This window comes from Tiliqua scincoides, chromosome 10, assembly GCF_035046505.1.
Source record: "Tiliqua scincoides isolate rTilSci1 chromosome 10, rTilSci1.hap2, whole genome shotgun sequence".
Classification (NCBI taxonomy): domain Eukaryota; kingdom Metazoa; phylum Chordata; class Lepidosauria; order Squamata; family Scincidae; genus Tiliqua; species Tiliqua scincoides.
The window spans coordinates 28,282,666-28,300,915 of NC_089830.1; the positions used below are offsets into that span (position 1 = coordinate 28,282,666).

The 18,250-nt window shown below is 52.5% G+C and overlaps 2 protein-coding genes across 4 annotated transcripts; one reads left to right on the forward strand and one right to left on the reverse strand.

Moving 5' to 3' along the window:
- Window positions 1-203: 203 nt before the first annotated feature.
- LOC136661267 (cytochrome P450 2F2-like) lies at window positions 204-7,809 on the forward strand. Of its 3 annotated transcripts, none has more exons than XM_066638382.1 (9): window positions 204-377; window positions 1,865-2,027; window positions 2,533-2,682; window positions 3,663-3,823; window positions 4,423-4,599; window positions 5,137-5,278; window positions 6,823-7,010; window positions 7,380-7,521; window positions 7,628-7,809. In XM_066638382.1, exons 1-9 carry the CDS (start codon window positions 204-206, stop codon window positions 7,807-7,809), a joined length of 1,479 nt encoding a protein of 492 aa, XP_066494479.1. The 3 variants fall into 3 exon arrangements, with proteins under 3 accessions (XP_066494479.1, XP_066494481.1, XP_066494480.1); XM_066638384.1 differs by having other exon boundaries at window positions 3,663-3,792; window positions 4,392-4,599; XM_066638383.1 differs by having other exon boundaries at window positions 3,663-3,771; window positions 4,371-4,599.
- Window positions 7,810-9,951: 2,142 nt separating this feature from the next.
- Window positions 9,952-16,495, reverse strand: LOC136661268 (cytochrome P450 2A6-like). Its single transcript, XM_066638385.1, has 9 exons — window positions 16,328-16,495; window positions 15,499-15,661; window positions 13,626-13,775; window positions 12,810-12,970; window positions 12,196-12,372; window positions 11,753-11,894; window positions 11,204-11,391; window positions 10,713-10,854; window positions 9,952-10,133 (listed from the first exon to the last, which is right to left on the reverse strand). The coding sequence occupies exons 1-9, from the start codon at window positions 16,493-16,495 to the stop codon at window positions 9,952-9,954; spliced, it is 1,473 nt and encodes a 490-aa protein (XP_066494482.1).
- Between the last annotated feature and the right edge of the window lie 1,755 nt (window positions 16,496-18,250).

The following is an 18,250-nucleotide window of genomic DNA, read 5'->3' on the forward strand; positions in this document are numbered from 1 at the left end:
CCTCCCCACAGTGTCCTGTGATGGAGAGTTGTGTATGGCTTGGAAAGGGATTGGAGGGCTCCCAGCCAGGAACAGGCACACAAAGAAGTTACTGGATAACTCGGTTTGCAGATAAGAGGTCTGAGTCTCCACCCTCCGCACAAGGTCAGTTCTGCCTTGAGACCACTTGAGGTAGCCCATGAGAGTCTTGGTCCAGCCCCACCATGGAGATTGTCTCTGCATCCTTGCTGCTGCTTCTCTGCTGTGTCCTTCTGGCCCTGACCTGGAAGAACCGAGCTCGCAAGGGTCTCCTCCTGCCCCCAGGACCCACCCCACTCCCCATCCTGGGAAATTTTCTTCAACTGGACCGGAAGAATGTGATCAGGTCCCTGATGAAGGTGAGTCTCTTGTCCCTCCCGCATCTCCATTTCAAGGGACACTTTTTGGGCAACAGATGCCTGAGGATACACTAGTCAATCCGCATCATGACTGACCTAAAGGCTGTGTGTTACTCCCTGCCTTGCCCCCTGCCTGGAATGCAACTTCATAACTGGAACTGTTTTTCAAAAACATGCTGGGAATTCAAATTCCGGGAAGCAGCCCCAGGTCCCCTGATTGTCCCTCTGCCTTTCCACCCACCCCCAAGTGCCCCTTGAGGGAAATGGCTGCTCAGCAACTGTTACCCTGCACATGCCTGATCTTGTCTGATCTTAGAAGCTAAACAGGGTCAGGCCTGGTTAGTATTTGGATGGGAGACCGCCTGAGAATACCAGGTGATGTAGGCTTATACCATAGTCTTTCGAGACTGAAGGTTGCCAACCAGCTCTGGGCACCTTGGAGGGACCCCGAAGTGGTGGGTTTCAAACATTTTAGTACTGGGGCCCACTTTTAAATTGACGCTTGAGGGGGGACATGATTGAGACATACAAAATTATGCAGGGGATGGACAGAGTGGATAGGGAGATGCTCTTTACACTCTCACATAATACCAGAACCAGGGGACATCCACTAAAATTGAGTGTTGGGCGGGTTAGGACAGACAAAAGAAAATATTTCTTTACTCAGCATGTGGTCGGTCTGTGGAACTCCTTGCCACAGGATGTGGTGCTGGCGTCTAGCCTAGACGCCTTTAAAAGGGGATTGGATGAGTTTCTGGAGGAAAAATCCATTATGGGGTACAAGCCATGATGTGTATGCGCAACCTCCTGATTTTAGGAATGGGTTAAGTCAGAATGCCAGATGTAGGGGAGAGCACCAGGATGAGGTCTCTTGTTATCTGGTGTGCTCCCTGGGGCATTTGGTGGGCCGCTGTGAGATACAGGAAGCTGGACTAGATGGGCCTATGGCCTGATCCAGTGGGGCTGTTCTTATGTTCTTATGTTCTTATGATACTCTATCGTGACCCACCTAGCTTTACAAGACTTTGAAATAAAGGTGTTCTAGAAAGAAGTAATCTTTTTATTGATTTATTTACAAGTAATATTTATTTTTTTACAAAAACCTGACCTATGTCTCACAATGGGGCAGCCCTAATGAATAGCCTCAAGGCTAGAGGGGATTAATTATGTGACCCAACCTTCACCTGCCTCACTACCTGTCATTGATAGATTTGGAAAAAAACAACAACCCAGAAAAGAGACCACAAACATTGATCTCTCTCTCTCTTCACAAAACTTGCAAGAGTTCAACACCATGCAGGGCAGTTAGTGGTTAATTGATATTTTGAATAGCCTAAAGGCTTGAAGCAATTAGTTATCTGATCTTTCCATCCCCTGTGTTTTTATTGGAGGCTCTGTGAGACACCCCAGAAATCAGGTCAGGACCCACCAAGTGGGTTCTGACCCACGGTTTGTGAAATGCTGTGCTAAGGCTTTCCTCTTGGCAGATGAGTGAGGCGTACGGCCCTGTGTTCACCGTATACCTGGGATCCCAGCGTGTTGTGGTGCTGTCTGGCTTCCAGGCAGTGCAGGAGGCCCTAGTGGATCAGTCTGAGGAGTTCAGCGGACGTGGGCAACTGCCCTGCTTCTCCAAGGAGTTCCATGAACATGGTGAGTGGCCTCTGCCTGGTTTCTCTGGAGGGTTGGGTGGGTCGTCCGAAAGGAGGGAGGTGCTGTCCAGTCCCCAGGCCTCCACCCTTAGCTCTGGCTGGGGACACCTTTGATTTGATAAGAGAGGCAAGAGTCACAGGCTTTGGTGAGGCTGTTCAAATTCCAGATTGAGCTCGTTTTAAGTGGCACATGGTTTGTGCAGACGGTTGCTTCCCTTCTTGTACCACATCTAGTGAGTCTGCCTGCTGCTGTTTTTAAATGATGAAGATGCTGGAGGTCATCTGTAAACATGAGAACTCCTGTTTATAATTGCTTTAAAATGCATAGCTCTCTGTCTCCTATATAACGCAGATCTACAGCCTGGTGTACACTTACTAGGGCTCGGGTGCTACTGGAATCTGTGGGTCTGACTTCCATGCATGTATCCTCAGCATCACAGGGCATGTGACACTTGCAGAGCCCTTCCCTCCCTCCCACCCATGTGGCCCTGTCTCCTCTTTGCCAGGGGTCGTGTTTTCCAATGGGGAGCGGTGGAGGCTGCTCCGCCGGTTCACCCTCAGCACCTTGCGGAATTTTGGGATGGGGAAACGATCCATTGAGGAGCGAATCCAGGAGGAGGCCCAGTTCCTGGTGCTGGAACTCCGCAAAACTCAAGGTATACCAATGCTTTCAGCGGCCTGACAAAGATCATAGTTGTTGGCAACCTTCAGTCTCGGAAGACTCTGGTATCGTGCTCTGAATGGTGGTTCTGGCACAGCGTCTAGTGTGGCTGAAAAGGCCGATTTGGGAGTGACAATCCCTTCCACACTGGGAGCAAGTGCAGTCTGTCCCTGGTCTGTCTCCCTGGCTATGGGCCTTCCTTCATTGCCTCTTAGCCTCAGACTGTTGGCCAAGTGTCTCTTCAAACTGAGAAAGGCCAGGCTGACAAAGATCAGTCACACAGGATCTGCCCTGCAGGCTGTACTGGCTATGAAGCCATTCCCCCCTTTCCCAGGAAACTGTTGGAAAATGGGCTCTGTGCAGCTCTAGGAGGAAATTCACAGTATCTTCATCAAAATACAACCCTTGGGTTCTGGGAGGGGCACTTTAAAATGGAATATGAATAGTGAACATCTCATGTTTACCAGCAAAAACAAAAATGAATGGGAAACATGAGTTCTTTCACCTTTGGTGGGGCTCTCCCATGGCGCAGAGATACTGGAGGAAAATAGACGATCCGATGAAGTGAGCGGGTGATTGTCAGACTCGGACTGGGCCACATTTATGGCTCCTGAGGAGTTCAGATGAGAGGCACCCCAAGGGCATAGGGCTGCTGATCCGAGGTGGGAGCTACAGCACCTCTCCACAGGTTGGAGACCCAGGCGATACTGCAGCTCAGTGGATGTCTGAGAAGTCATGGGGTGCAGGTCCCACAGGAAAGTTGATGGGGTATGTGGGTGGGAGAGAAAAGGCCAAGAGGGGCACTGTCATTGATTATCCATGATATTCAGTCCCCCTCCCCGTGCCAGGTTTTGCTTTGTTGTTTGAAAATGAAGTGTTTAAAGAACTGATATATTTCAATTGGTACGTTTTCTTAGTGGCTGTGCTCATTCTCATGCAAGTCTGTTTTCTTCCTCTCCCTCCCGCCTCCCCCAGGAATGCCCTTCAACCCCGTCACCGTTTTAGGCCACGCTGTCGCCAACGTCATCTGCTCCATTGTGTTTGGGGATCGGTTTGACTACAATGACTCGGCATTCCTCCGACTGTACAAGGTCATGATGCAGCGGTTCCGCTCTGCTGGCACTGCCCAGGCCATGGTGAGGGTGGCAGGAAAATGAACACTGCCATCAAATCGTGCCCATGGTTGCCAGTGAGGCCACCAGTGGGGCAGTATCCTGGATCAGGGTGTCCGCAGGAGTTCCGGTCCCCACTCTGTGCTCCCTGCCATGAAACCTCCAGGATATACCCACAGTTCCTACCACAGCTTCCTTGCAGTCCCTCAGGCAAAGTGGAGGGGAGGAGGAAGGGCTTTCCCCTCCTGTGCTCACATACAACAACAGCCCTGAAGAAATGTCAGTAGGGAGGGAGGGGGAGGTGGGCTCTGCCTCGGAGACATCCACAGAGTGCTAGGCACCAAGAATCTGTGCCTGTGACCTGCCCTGAAACCAATTCAGTTTGTCCTCCCAATCAGGGAGCCCTGTCTCTGGGATTGAACCCCCTGTGGTCATCCTTGATGGTGGGGAGAACAGAACAACAACAGCCAGTGAGCATGTGCAAAGTGGGAGGGCAGGGCTCTACCTCCGTGGGTCAGTGGTCATTCCAGGGGATTGCAGCACCTCTCCGTTCTCAGCGTCTGAGTTACAGGAGTCATGCGATCAAAGAAAGTCTAATGTACCAACACCATCCCCTCCCGCAGCTGTACAATATCTTCCCAGAGGTCATGGACTGGATCCCTGGATCTCACCACCATGGCAACAAGCTTTCCCAGGAGATTATCAGCTTCATTACAGAGAGGGTCAAGATGCAGCAGGCCTCACTGGATCCTTCTGCCCCCCAGAACTACATTGACTGTTTCTTGGTGAAGATAGCACAGGTAATTCACTGATCAGGGGATGCAAAACCACCTGACTGAAAGGGATTGTGCCCACCAGCCTCTGATCCTGTCCTGGGTAACCTTCTGGGACGGTCAGTAGCACTGGGATTCTGGACCCAGCCCAAGCCAGGAGCTGGGCTCCTAGCAACTGACAGGGGTGACAGAACACTCAGGCGGTCAGGACCACGGACAGCTCCATGGCTAGGCCAGACAAGCAATCCGTACTGGCTGTTCTGGAAGGGGTGCACATCCTGGGTCTGGGCAGTGACAGGGTTCCCTTGCAGGCTCCTCTGGAGCATCTTTGAAGTTTGATGAACAGGGAGGACGAGTGTCCTTTGGCCACACAGAGGGGCTGAGTCTAACGCTGAGGTGTCCCTTCCAAAGAAGGTCCTGAACTAGGGGTTTCCAGGGTCATGGGACATCCCCCCCCCGCCTCTCTGCTCCTCAAGTTCATCTGCCCCATTCCCTGAATGAAGTGATTCCATCCCTGGGGCCAGGACCTCAAAAGAAACATCAGCCTCATGTCCCTCTTGGCAGGAAAAGCAGAACCCAGATTCGGAATTTAATCTTGAGAACTTGGTCATGTCCACCTTCAATTTATTCTTTGCTGGGACCGAGACAATCACCACCACTCTGAGATATGGTTTCCTCATCCTCCTGAAGTATCCCCAGCTGCAAGGTAATGACAGGAGGAGGAGGAAGAGCCCTCCCAAGAGCGACCAGCTGCAATGGAGGGGCTCCGAATATGCAGCCCAGCCCTCAAGGGCACAGAACACCCCTAGTCACCTTGTGCTATCCTGAAAGGAGGGGCTTCTTGTGCGTCATCTGGGCATCAGCAGTTGCTTCCCAGGGTCCTTTGCTGTTGGCATGTGGAAGCGCCACTCTGCCAGGTGTAAAAAACAGGCTGAGTTAGGAGAACTGGGAAAGCTCACACATCCCTCAGGCAAGACTATCCTGGCTCCAGTGGCCACCAGTTTGGCCTTGATGCAAGTTAAGTCACGTTGTGCCATGTCAACTCTCTAGTTTTCTTAACGTCAAGTGCAGATCCAAATTGAATGAGTTTTCTCTGACAAGCTGGAGGTTGACCAAGAGGAGTAGGACTCTCCACTCTCCAGGTTGACTGGCTGAGAGGCTGAATGGGGAGGGATCAGCAGTTCTGTCCACTTCCACTATTCTTACTTAAGGGGCCAGGTGGAAGGGAGTACTTAAGGAAAGCCATTCCTTCCTGGAAGAACTCCGGAATTCTTTTTGACAGCAGGCTGCAGTGATGCCTGTAAGAGATCAGACAAAACAGTCCACTGAATGACCTACAAATGTTGGCATGATAGGCAAGGAGTAAAAAAAAAAAAATCCAGTTTGTTAAAACCCCAAGGGAAAGAGAAACAAACAAGATGGGGAAAGGGGGGGGCGCTGAGAAAAGTACACCAGGCTGGGGGGAAGTGCCTGACTTTGACTGGGTGGCCTTGAGAGGAGAGGAGAGAGCTTGGCCAGGCTGATGCAGCAGCCAGCAGTACCCAGAAGGGTGACAGGAGAGCAGAGCACCCCAAACCCCAACCCCAAGGAATGCAGGCTGGCTTGCTGCAAAAAGAGCAAGCGGTACATTCACCTCCCAAATGCAATGAGGCCCCACCGCCGGCTAGTTGGCTGTTGACCCTATGGAACTACTCGCCTTCTGCACTTCCTGGTGAGGGTGTGCCTTTCACAGAGCAGCACCTGGTCCCAACATCAGGCCTGGTGACATACCACCAGCACCCACGTGCTTGCCAAGAAGCAGCACAGGCTGGATGATGTCATGGGGTCCCTGCCTGGCTAAGAAACAGTCCCCTGTGGGCACTGCCTCCCACCCCTTTTCCCCCTTGGCTGCTGAGATGGTGGGCATGTGCCAATCTCTGGAGGAAGCTTGGGCAGGAACTGTGGCACATCCAGCCACAAGGCTGCTTGGAGACGGTGGCCCCAACAACAGATGAAGGCTGCAGTGGGTGGTGTGTGTGTGTGTGTGTGTTTGTGTGTGTGTCAACAGCTCTGAGGATGCTGGGTCAGCACAGAGGCCGGGGGGGGAGGGGGGCTTGGAAGTGGCAAAAAATAAGGAGAAATGGGGGGGCAATAATGGGTGGGCAATATATGAAACTGGTCAATCTCAGGTACATAGGAGGTAACTGACCTGCATTTTCCTGAGTGGGAACTCATCCTTTCCTTCTCCATGGCTGTCCTCTCATTTGCAAGCAAAACTCCAGGAGGAAATTGACCGCGTGATTGGGCGGGACCAACCCCCAGCCATCAAGGACCGGCAGAGGATGCCTTACACAGAGGCCATGTTACACGAGATCCAGCGGTTTAGTGACATTCTTCCCATGAGCCTCCCACACGCTGTCACCCGAGACACTCACTTCAGAGGCTACATCATCCCAAAGGTGAGCTTCTCCAGCCTTATCCTAGCAGCATTTCATCTCAGAGGGTTTTTGCAGCAATGTGCACTTAAATATTAAAATCTTTAAATATTTGGGTGGGAATACAGGATCCCCCCCTAGGAATGAAGCCCCTCCCCCTCTGCAGCCTCTTCCCTCTCCTCCTTGGCCCTCAGTGAGGCCTCTTCTGGAGTCTGGGCCACCTGCCTTTCTACCCAGGCCATTAGTCCCACCCAAATACGGGGGCCCTTCTGGCCAAACCCCAAAATGCCAGTCGATCCAGTCCTGAGGAAAGTGTCCCTGGCGGAGCATCCTCTACCAGGCCTGTTTCTTTGCTTGACTTCCATGTCTCCACTCCATGTCCTCCTTTCCCAGGGGACCTACGTCTACCCGCTGCTCAGCTCTGTGCACAGTGACCCGGAGCACCACTCCAGCCCCGAAGTGTTTAACCCCGAGAGGTTCCTGGACGTCCATGGCTGCTTGAAGAAACTGGATGCTTTCATGCCTTTCTCAGCAGGTAGGGGGCTTTGGGGAAGTGGGGAGCAGGGGGCCCCACCAATGCCTTCTGGGGTCTCTCCCCTGGAGACTCTGGACCACCCTTGCTTTGGCTACTCTCCTTTCAGGGAAGCGCGTGTGCCTGGGCGAGGGGCTGGCCCGCATGGAGCTGTTCCTCTTCTTCACGACCATCCTGCAGAACTTCACCCTCCTGTCGCCCACCCCCCCTGGCGAGATCAGCCTGGAGCCCACTGTAAGCAATCTTGGCAAGGTGCCCCCAGATTTCCAGCTCTCACTGGTCCTGCGCTGATGCAGGTTTTTGCGTCCTGTGTTGAGCTGCAAGCACCCCCTTTGCTCTCACAGGCTCTACTGCAGCACTGGCTTTACTGCAGACAGACTCTTCTTCCGACCCCCCTTCTTCCTGCCCCCCCCCCGGAACTCTCCAGCAGCCTTCTAAGGACATTCGGATATGGTGCCCAGCTAGGCTGTCATGTTCTGCTCTTCCATACATTGTCTCCCACTCTACTCCCTGTCTCCTTTCAAATCTGGGGAGCAGGAGGAGTGATGTGGGGGAGGACGAAATGTAAGTGGAATTCCCCCCCTTGCAGTCTCACTGCCCAAGGCAGATGTGCCTGCCCTCCACACCTGCATTCTTCTGCCTGGGTTGAAATGGGCCCCAACCCGTTTGGCTGGAGATGGCCTTCCAGCACAACGGTGAGATTTTTCTCTTGCCCTTTCCCCTCCGTGGTCTGCCCAGCCCCAGCAGAGACTGAATGCCAGAGATTCATGAGGCTGCAGGCTGGTGGCCCAATTCCTGTGTGTAGGAAAAAGGGAATGTGTTCTGGGGCTTAGGCCTTTGCTCTAAGCAGCCAGGCTGAGGAGGAGCAGAGAATGCAGCCCAGTGACCACCCTGAAGTGGGACTCAAGTGGGCAGTCACCCTGCAAGAGCTACTCCTTGGCCCAGCTCCCAGAGAATCTGCCTGCAAGCCCAGCCCCCAACCAGCATGCCGTACCTGGGGGTCTCTTCTTTGGAGCTGCTTGAAGGCCTGGAGCAAATCAGTTCTGAAACAGCTCACATTTGCCCTGGAACAAAGTGGGTGCCTGGGAAAGCCTGGGGCTGTCAAGCCCTTTCCTCTCTGCTGGGGCCTCTGCACAGAATCTCCACTGCTGCTGTTCCACAGGAGGAGAAAACAGACATCACTTGCTTCTTTTGTCAGCCAATTTCAGTACTCAATTGCCCAAATGGGAAGAAGCACTTCAGGTGCCAAACAGGATGCAGCCCCAAACTGCAGCTGGACTGCTGAAAGGTCTGATTTGATTTGCTGCTCTCCGTTTCATGTCCCCGACCACCTTTGCTGCTGCCCTTTCTCCTTTCCTTGGGTATCAATACCTGAATTGTTCTCTTTGGACACGCTGCAACTTTTAATAAACTCCTTGCATGTTTACTATTTGCATGGCTGGCTTCCGTTCACTCCGGAGGGAATAGGTGGCCTTCACCCTCCCCCATGCAGATCCTCATCCTGAGGCAGCTAATAAGAAAGGAGGGAGATAAGATCCCTCTCTGCAAACACACTAAGAGAGAGAGAGAGAGAGAGAGCTTTTGTGGACCAGCCTCAGAAATACAGCTTTTACATCATCACTGACTGTCCTGGAGTTTGCAAAGCAGCAGACAACTGCTTTGAGGTGCCCCAGAGTGTGTCACGTACCACGGGCATGATCCACCAGGAGGTTCCCCAGCATCACACCCGGTCAAACAGAGGGAGGGGCTCCTGCTTCTGCCTCACACCTCTTTGTTGTTGAGTTAAGAAGGCATAGTGGGGGGAGGGGAGAAACACAGTAGCAGTGAGAGAGAGAGAGAGAGAGAGAGAGAGAGAGAGGTATCAAGTTGAAGCTTTTGTGAAGTAGCCTCAGAAATGTACAGCTTTTATAGCAACTTGGGGGAGGGTGTGGCCTTCCAGAAAGGAACTCCAAGTGCACTCCCCTATGCTACTGATCCTTTCGTGCTGGGGTGCGCTGAACACAATGCGGAGGGGGTATGTGGAATTGCCCCCCCCACCCCGGCAACTTCCACAAGTGTCAAGTTTGGGCAGCAGGTCCACCAGCCTGGAAACGCTCCATTCCAGCTTCCCTGAGCCATTCACAAGAAATGGAGACCCCTTGGATGCTCAGCAAGCTTTATTCAGTGAGCGCAAAACAGGTCTACCTTGCAGGGTTTACTGGTCACATTTAAGCAAACTAAAGGCCCTCTTCAGAAGAATCACCCCAAATCAGGATTCCCAAGAGCAGGGGAGGGATTCTTCTCCTGCTCTTGCTCTTGTCATGCTGTGTGGAGAATTTTAGACCGAACCCTACACGTGCCAAATGGTCTTCCAAGATCTTTCAAGCCAGCAAACGACCCGGCTGCCAAAGCTCTGTGGGAAGATCAGCCCTTGAGACCGTCACCTGCCCTCCTTCAGCGTGGGGTGACGCAGAGCTTGTAAGCACGTGGGATGGTGGCGAACCCGACCAGCATGGGGGAGATGTCGATGTCTTGGGGTGGGAGCAGAGACTTGAGGCAGAAGTGCTGGAGGATGCTGGTGAAGAAGAGGAAGAGCTCCATGCGGGCCAAGGGCTCCCCGAAGCAGAACCGTTTCCCTAGGAGGGAGAAGGAGAGATGGGGGGTCAGGGCTTGTTTGCTGTCCTGTATCCCCTAGGCCTGGTCATTCATGCCTCTCAGCACAGTCCAGGCTGATGGTTCAGGGGATTGACAGATGTGTATGAGCAACCTCCTGATTTTAGAAATGGGTTATGTCAGAATGCCAGATGCAAGGGAGGGCACCAGGATGAGGTCTCTTGTTGTCTGGTGTGCTCCCAAATGTGCTCCCATTTGGTGGGCTGCTGTGAGATACAGGAAGCTGGACTAGATGGGCCTCTGGCCTGATCCAGTGGGGCTGTTCTGATGTTCTTATGATTCCTCTGAGGAGGGAAGCCAGGATGACATTCAGGGGCCTGCCTGCCTGCATCGGCCGCCCTGCCCCACCCAGCCCAGCCCCATCCCTTTGGTTTGTCCCAGTGGACAAACCTTCCTCAGGCTGCCCTCCTGCAGAGAGGACTCCAGGGAGCATTTTACCTGGAACAGGGTTCGTTCTTAAACTTCGTTAACAGCCTTTCAGAAATTAGGAGCAGAAAGAGAAGCCACCACCTCCTTTTTGGGCAGGCAGGACAGAGACGTACCAATGCAGAAGGGCAGGAAGGCCTCGTTCCTCTTGAACCTCCCACTGTCATCCAAGAAGTGCTGGGGGTCAAACTTCGCAGGCCTGGCAAAATGCTGAGGATCGCTCAGCACTGTTGCCAGCACAGGGAAGACCTCTGTCCCCTGCACAGACAGGGAAAGAGAGAGAGAATGGCTCTGGTCATCCTTCCAGCCTGTTCAAATGTTTTCGGCAGAGATTCTGAATGGAACTCTTCCTGACCATGTCAGTGCACTCCCCTTATCTGGCACACCTGGAGTGTTTCCAGTGCTATCACCAGCTTGATCCTACTGTGGGGAAAGCGGGGGTTTCTTGGTCTTGTGTTTCAGGAGTTCATGGTACTTGATCTCTTCAAATGGATCTCATATGGACTGGGAAAGCACAGCCACAGTGATCCCAGTTGCCATGCAAGAGCGAGGACAGAAGGGGCAAACGTCCTTGGGGAGGATTCTCTGGGCATACCTTGGGACATACCTTGGGAATGGTGTAGCCCCGGAAATGGGTGTCCCGGATCACACGTCGGGGCAACGCCATGGGGAGCACGTCAGTAAATCTTTGGATCTCGTGGATCACAGCATCTGTGTAGGGCATCTGGGCCCGGTCCTCAAAGACGGGAGTGCGATTCCTCCCGATTACTCGGTCAATCTCCTGGTGGACCTTCTCTGTTGAGAAATCAGCAGGATGTCAAGTGACCATTGGCAGGGGACATCTCTGCACCTTCTGAGGAGTCAGGGGGTGGCCAGTTGGCAGTTGCCCTTCATCCCCATTCAGTCGTACACCCTACTGGGAAAACAGGAAATAATTGGGGAAAGGCGCACACACATGTTTGCACATCCTTTTCCCTGGAGGAGAGACACCCTGCAATGAGCAAGGGAGACAGGGCTGCATGGACGGATTATCTGGCCTTCTTGGCTACAGATGAAGCACACCACACTCTCCTGGAAGACCACATGATCCTTGGCCACTCTGCCTGGTAGCCTTCTTGGGGCTCCAGTTTTCCACCCTTCTCTCTCCCTCAGTCACCTTCAATTTCTGGGTATTTCAGGAGAATCAGGAGGCCGTAACGCAAAGTAGTGCTGACTGTTTCTGTGCCACCAATGTAGATGTTGACTGTGGTCATAACCAGGTTCTTTAAGAAGAACTCAGAGTTTGGGTTTTCCTTCTCCTGGCAGAAGAGCAAGAACCAGAGTTCACAAGGGAGGTACCTGCCTGTGAGGCCCGCTCCCACTAGATGGATTCTGCAAATGGACAGGAGCAGTTGCCATGTCGAGGAAGACCTCCAGCCCCAGTCCACCCACAGCAATGCTGCTGGCCCTCCTCTGCTTTTGCTCAGGGGCCTTCCCAGTTCTTGACCAGAACTCTGACCACTACAGGAAGATGTGGAGGACCCACTCCACTTGCAGCTGGCCCCATGACACTGCTCGAGGAAACGAGGATGACTGCAAGCACACTCCCCGTGGAAATACCTGCTGCATTTTCACCAGGAAGCAGTCGATGAAGTCCCGTGGGCAGTTGGGATCCAGGGTCTCCTGGTGATCCTGGGCCTTCCTGGCAACGAACTCCTCCAGCCCTGTCAGGTGCTTGAAGGCTTTGCGCTGAGGGCCAGGCAGGTAATCCATGACTCCTGAAAACATGTCGTAGACCTTCATGTTGGGGAGCAGAGAGGGAGGAGACGGTTGTGGAGCCTTCAAGACCCAAGCCGATCGGACACCCACACCCAGCCTAAGCTCCACCCTCAGCTGCTGCTAGCTTGCACCTGGCCACTGTCACCCTGCTTGCTCCCAGGCTCCAGTACCACTTTTCCAAAAGTGGAGAGGACCCTCTCTTTACCTGGCACTCTCTCAACTGGTTACTTTAGAAGATGTGGTAGTAGGGCAGCAGACAAGGGAATGGGAGGGCAGGCACACAACATGGGACACACCTTCATTGTGTGAGGCTAAGGGTTCAGCTGGGTCACCCAGGTAAATTTACATCAAGTCAAATGGGGAGATTGTATTTTGTTCAATTCTGATTGGCTGACTCCAGAACACCCCTGACTCCTTCCTTCTCTCATCCAGGAGGTTCCTCCCCACCAGTTTACCTGTCCCCAAGAGGTGGAAGTGAAACGGAAGATTTCCAGCATCATGGTGAGCAAGGAGAGGAACTCCCGGTCATTGTAGTCAAAGCGATTGCCAAAGATGATGGAGCTGATCACGTTGGACACTGAGCGACTCAGGAAGTAGGTGGGGTCAAAGGGTGCGCCTTGAAGGAGAAAGATGCCCCCCTGTAAGGCAACCCTTGCAGGTAACCCTGGGGACCCTGGCTGATGAATTATTAATTATTATTAACCGTATTTATATACCGCTTTTCAACTAAAAGTTCACAAAGCAGTTTACAGAGAAAAATCAAATAACTAAATGGCTCCCCGTCCCAAAAGGGCTCACAATCTAAAAGATGCAAATGAATACCAGCAGACAGCCACTAGAACAGACAGTGCTGGGGGGAGGTGGGGGAATGTGAGTATGTGGGCCTTGTTTGTGACCCAGTATAGTGAACCAGAGTTGCTCTCACTACTTGATAAATCACTCAGGTGATGGAACGGACTCCCCCTACCACAAACATACAAATACACAAACATGTGGGGCAGAGAGGAGCAAGTAATCCTGAACCAGAGTAGCAACACAATGGGGTGGACCTGCAAGCAATGGTCTTGCTTATAATATTAATGGAAACCGCATCAGCCTAACGTGACAACAAATGCTCTACACAAACAAAACACAAATAAAAGCAGATCCCCTGCAATTTTCAACGTGGCTGTCCCATTGAAAATGCCCCAGGAAACCGAATGGCTTCTAGCTGATGCCCACAAGCCAACCAGCTGCCTTTCTCTGAAGATGCACCAGCCGAGCCCCCTCACCATTTGTGCTCCCGAGTGCCTCCAGCAGAAAGTGCGCCTCCTCCAGGATCCGCTCTTCGATGGATACTTTGCCCATTCCAAAGTTCCTCAGGGTGGTGATGGAGAACCGGCGCAGTTGCTTGGCCCTCTCACCATTAGTGAAGGCCACCCCTGAGAGGAGTGAAGGGAGAGCATTGAAAATAAACGGTTCTTGGACCAGCATGGGGGCAGAGACCTGCTGGCAATGAAATGCACTGTTGGAAAGGAGGAGGGGAACAGGAAGTGTGAATGAGAAGAGAACATGTTCTAGGCAGTCCCCAGTGCTCCAGAACAGCCCTTCTCTATGCGTTGGGGATCTTATGTCCCCCTGACGAACCCCGGAAAATTTGAAGCATGCCACAGCTGGAAACTTCGAAAAGAGGAGTCCCAAGTGTTTATGGGGGGCACTGGTAACTCAACCAATGAAATACCCAAGCAGGATTCTATGGTCATGCCACACATCTTAACATTCCATTCCGGGCTTCCCTCCCTTCAACCTGCCCAGGCTGGTGTTGATGCTAACATGCCCAGTGCAGCTCAGTAAATGCAGGTGGGTGCACGTGTAATGGTTCATGTATGGGCTGAGCAGGGTGAGTGGGAAGACTGGTAGGAGAGCAGGGTGGGACTAGTGGCAGAAGGGGTGAGTTGCACTTTCTCTCTCTGAGGGGCGTCTCTCTCCCTTTTCCCCATGTTTCATTACACTCTGGGACACCATGGTTTCCTTCATGTCTGATACAGAGCATAGAGAAAAACATGTTGACACTAAGGTGGACATATTTTATCTGGCAGATCTCTTACAGCCCAATCCTTTGCTACCAGGGCAAGTACTGTGTTTGCCCCACACCCCAAGGACCAAGGTGCCGAGCAGGAGCTTCTCAGTATCACCATCTGGGATCTTTCTGAGACAAGAAAGAATGGAACCACCACAGAATGGTGCCCCCAATCCTCAACTTGACCAACTGTCACAGGACACCATGGTCAATGGTGACAAAAGCCACTGAAAGGTTCAAAAGGACCAGTAAGAATTCACTCCTTACATCCTGCCCTCAGTGTAGGTCATCCACCAAGGCAACCAAGGTTGCCTCTGTCCCAAAGCCTGTCCTGAAGCCAAACTGAAAGGGATCCAGATAAGCCGCTTCACCCAGGGCCCTCTGGAGTGGAGACGCCACCACTCGCTCGACCACTTTGCCCAGAAATGGGGGGTTCAAAACTGGTTGATAATTGTCTAACACAGTGGGATCCGGAGCGGGTTTTCTTTTAGGAGGGGGTGAACCGCTGCCTGCTTTAATGCCATTGGCAGCACTCCCTCCCTCCAAGATGAATTTCTCCCTCTCTGTCCACTCAGCCAGTCCCTCTTGGGCAGATTTGATCAACCACGTTGGGCAAGGAACCAGTAGGCAGGCAGATGGCCTCACATGCCAAAGGATCTTGTCCACACCCTCAGGTTCCACAAGCCGAAAAGAATTCCACAAATCAGGGCTGACAGATGATATGGGGACATCACCAGACATTGTCAATGTGGAATCCAAGTGAAAACTGAAACATTTTTATCTGCAAAAGTGCTTGGCAAACATGTCACAGCAGACCTCCGGTGAGGTCCGTAGACCCCACACAACACAGAGCATTTCTGCTGGCCAGCTCAGTGTACACACCCTGGGGGAAAAGAAAAAGAAACACTTCACGGCCATCACCACCACAGAATAGGCCCTACAATGAGCCCTAGCCTGTGAATGGTCGGTCCTGTCACGAGTCTTCCGCCATCATCACTCCAGGCATCTACCCTGCTGCTTCATCATTCACAAAGGAGCCACTTTGACTCATCCAGAGTGTGGCACCTGCTGAAAGAGAGACTGACCATAGCCCCGGAAGAGCCAGTCAAAAGTGGCCTGCACCCCTCGTCCCCCGAAGTCTTCCGCTTGGTCCACCAGGGCCTCCTTGACTGCGTTGTATCCACACAGCACTACAATCCGCCGAGGCCCCAGGTGGATGGTGTACACTGGACCATACGTCTCCCTGATCTGTATGGGGGTGGGAGAGGGAGAGAGACAGAAGCAGAGGCATTGTGTGAAATAATGAAGGGGGCTGTGTTTCAGAGGGATAGGGCAGGCACCAGCAGGACGCTCCGAGAATGCCAGTCACATGCTCAGTCATTTCAGCATTAAATCTGAGCTGGCTGCAAACTTCAGAGGGCCTGGAATTGATCTGCTTATTTACTGCACACAGTCTGAATGCAGGGTGAAGAACAACTGGGAGAACAAAGATCGGCAGCGAAAGCCAAAATGGATGGGGATTAACTCTGGGTTGCGTCAGGCCAGCTGGACAACCCTTGGCACAGCTCTCAGCTTGCACAAGCCCAGGTACAGAAGTCCTTCTGGGCTCATCCGGCACAGTTCTGTGGTCACCCATGGAGTGTTCCTGGTCCTGCGGTGTGCAGGATGGGCGACTACTTCTGAGAAGCAGGACCCGTGAATCTGGTTGGCCAGGCTGATGTACTGTTTTTCCTTCTAAAGGCCATGGCTGAGGCTGACCTGGAAGGTAGGCCAGGCTGGGAGATAGGGGCTCACCCAGGGAGACGAGAAGCTTCATTGCTGACTGCTGTTGCAGCTACCCTAGAGAGACCTTCCCACTGCTTGAGAGGTGGGCTGAAGAGGAGAGGGGGGGAGGGGAATGGGACAAGGAGTTACCTTAACGAGGGAATGAAGCATGTCATTGGTGTTGACCTGGAGCAGGTTTCCGATGATGGGAAGCGGGATCGGCCCAGGGGGCATCCGGTGCAGCTGCCTCTGGGTGGAGAGGACCAGGCAGGCAAGACAGATGATGAGAGAAAGGGCCAGGGCCCCAAGGAGCTCCATGGGTGCCGGAGGACTTAACCCAGGAGCCGTTCTTGCTGCTCTGTGGTCCCCACACAGCAGGAGACTGCATTTTATAACCTCCCACTGTGACGCCCACATGCTTGTTACATAACCTGTTCGCACTCTGCGCCATTGGTCTTTTTCAAGCCAAGGGGCAGCAAGAGAAGAGCTGTGATTTCTCCAGGAAAATCAGCAGTCGCTGCATAAAGCCTTTCAGTTCTCAGACCTTGTGAGGGCATGGGGAGCTTGGAGTTAGGGGCTGGCAGCAAGCAGAGCCAGCTCATCCACTAGGCCAGCTGAGGCCCAGAGGCGTCACTAGGGTTTGCACCACTCAGTGCAGAGCTCATTGCCTGCTCCCATGATGGACCTCCTCTTGGACCCAACCATAAAGAATAAACTCCAGTATCAAAGACATCGCCTAAATGTGGCGGCATCAAGAGGGTTGGGGTCACTCCCGTTATCTTTCTCTATTTGTTTATTTGAATATGTAGCACTGTGAGTCACCCCAAAAATCAGTAACCAACAAAAAACCAGTGGCCAACTTGATGACACTCATCCAACAGAATCAGAGTTCTAGTATTAGCTCTGAGAGATGGAAATGACAGCTGACTCATTGGGCACCAGGATGAGGTCTCTTGTTCTCTGGTGTGCTCCCTGGGGCATTTGGTGGGCCGCTGTGAGATACAGGAAGCTGGACTAGGTGGGCCTATGGCCTGATCCAGTGGGGCTGTTCTTATGTTCTTATGACTCATAACTGTTGGTCCCCAGATGCATCATAACAACACCTCAGTTGAACTTTCCTTTTCTGGTTACTTGGCCATAGTGTTTGACAGAATACAGATATTTTAACATGGTTTCTTTCATGACATTCTGCACGAAATGTCCTTTCCAGCGATATGTAACATGATTAAATGATTCATAAATACAAATTTTCAAAAAGTTTCTGAAATTGTGGCCACTAGCGGGGTCACCCCTCCTGAGGGTGTCACCCAGTGCGGACTGCACCCCTTGCACCCCCCTGGTGATGACATTGTTGAGGCAGATGCCTCAGGAAGTAGATTGGCAAGTGCCTGAGTAGATGTGATCCAGGCTTCTGACCATGGGCCTTGAGAGCATAATAACCCTAGGGGTGGGTTGTGCCCCCAGTTGATCTGGTGGGAACCGGTGGTCCCTTTCTGACCTTCTGGTGTCTGACCTTTCGGCCAGAGCAGATTAGGTGGGGAGGGTTGAGGAGACACCCAGGCTTGTGCAAACTGTTGCCTGAGATTCGCTCCTAACAGGGACCATGCCAGGAAAATGGCCTTGGCGTGATGGATGAAGCGCTTGGAGGTGGTTGCTTCACCCAGAAGCAGTGACTGCAATGAGTGACTGACCACAAGTTCAGGTGATTTGCTACTGTGTGCAATAATCTAGAGCAGGGGTGTCCAAACATTTTGGCAGGAGGGCCACGTCATCTCTCTGACACTGTGTCGAGGGCTGGGGAAAAAAGAATTAATTTACATTTAAAATTTGTCTTGCCTGCCACTGCTGCATCACAGGCTCTTGGAACAATCAGTCTCATTGGTGAATTTTGAGTTAAGAAAATCCACTTTTTGCTACATAAGGCCATTGTGTTTTCTTTATCATGTTAGGGTGCAATCCTATCTTGCGCTGGAACAGGCTTGCACTGTATCCAGTGTGAGATAGGGCTCCACAGTGGCTCAGCCTAAGGTAGGGGGAACTCTTCCCCTTACCCCCGGGTAAGCTACTGCAGCC

Coding starts and splice junctions, on each gene's coding strand:
- LOC136661268 (XM_066638385.1), bottom strand. CDS start 16,495: ATGGAGCTCCTTGGGGCCCTGGCCCTTTCTCTCATCATCTGTCTTGCC. Junction 15,662..16,327: donor TGCTTCATTCCCTCGTTAAG/GTAACTCCTTGT, acceptor ACCCCCATACAG/ATCAGGGAGACGTATGGTCC. Junction 11,895..12,195: donor TCCTGGTGAAAATGCAGCAG/GTATTTCCACGG, acceptor CTCTTCTGCCAG/GAGAAGGAAAACCCAAACTC.
- LOC136661267 (XM_066638382.1), top strand. CDS start 204: ATGGAGATTGTCTCTGCATCCTTGCTGCTGCTTCTCTGCTGTGTCCTT. Junction 5,279..6,822: donor GAAGTATCCCCAGCTGCAAG/GTAATGACAGGA, acceptor CTCATTTGCAAG/CAAAACTCCAGGAGGAAATT. Junction 7,522..7,627: donor TTTCATGCCTTTCTCAGCAG/GTAGGGGGCTTT, acceptor CTCTCCTTTCAG/GGAAGCGCGTGTGCCTGGGC.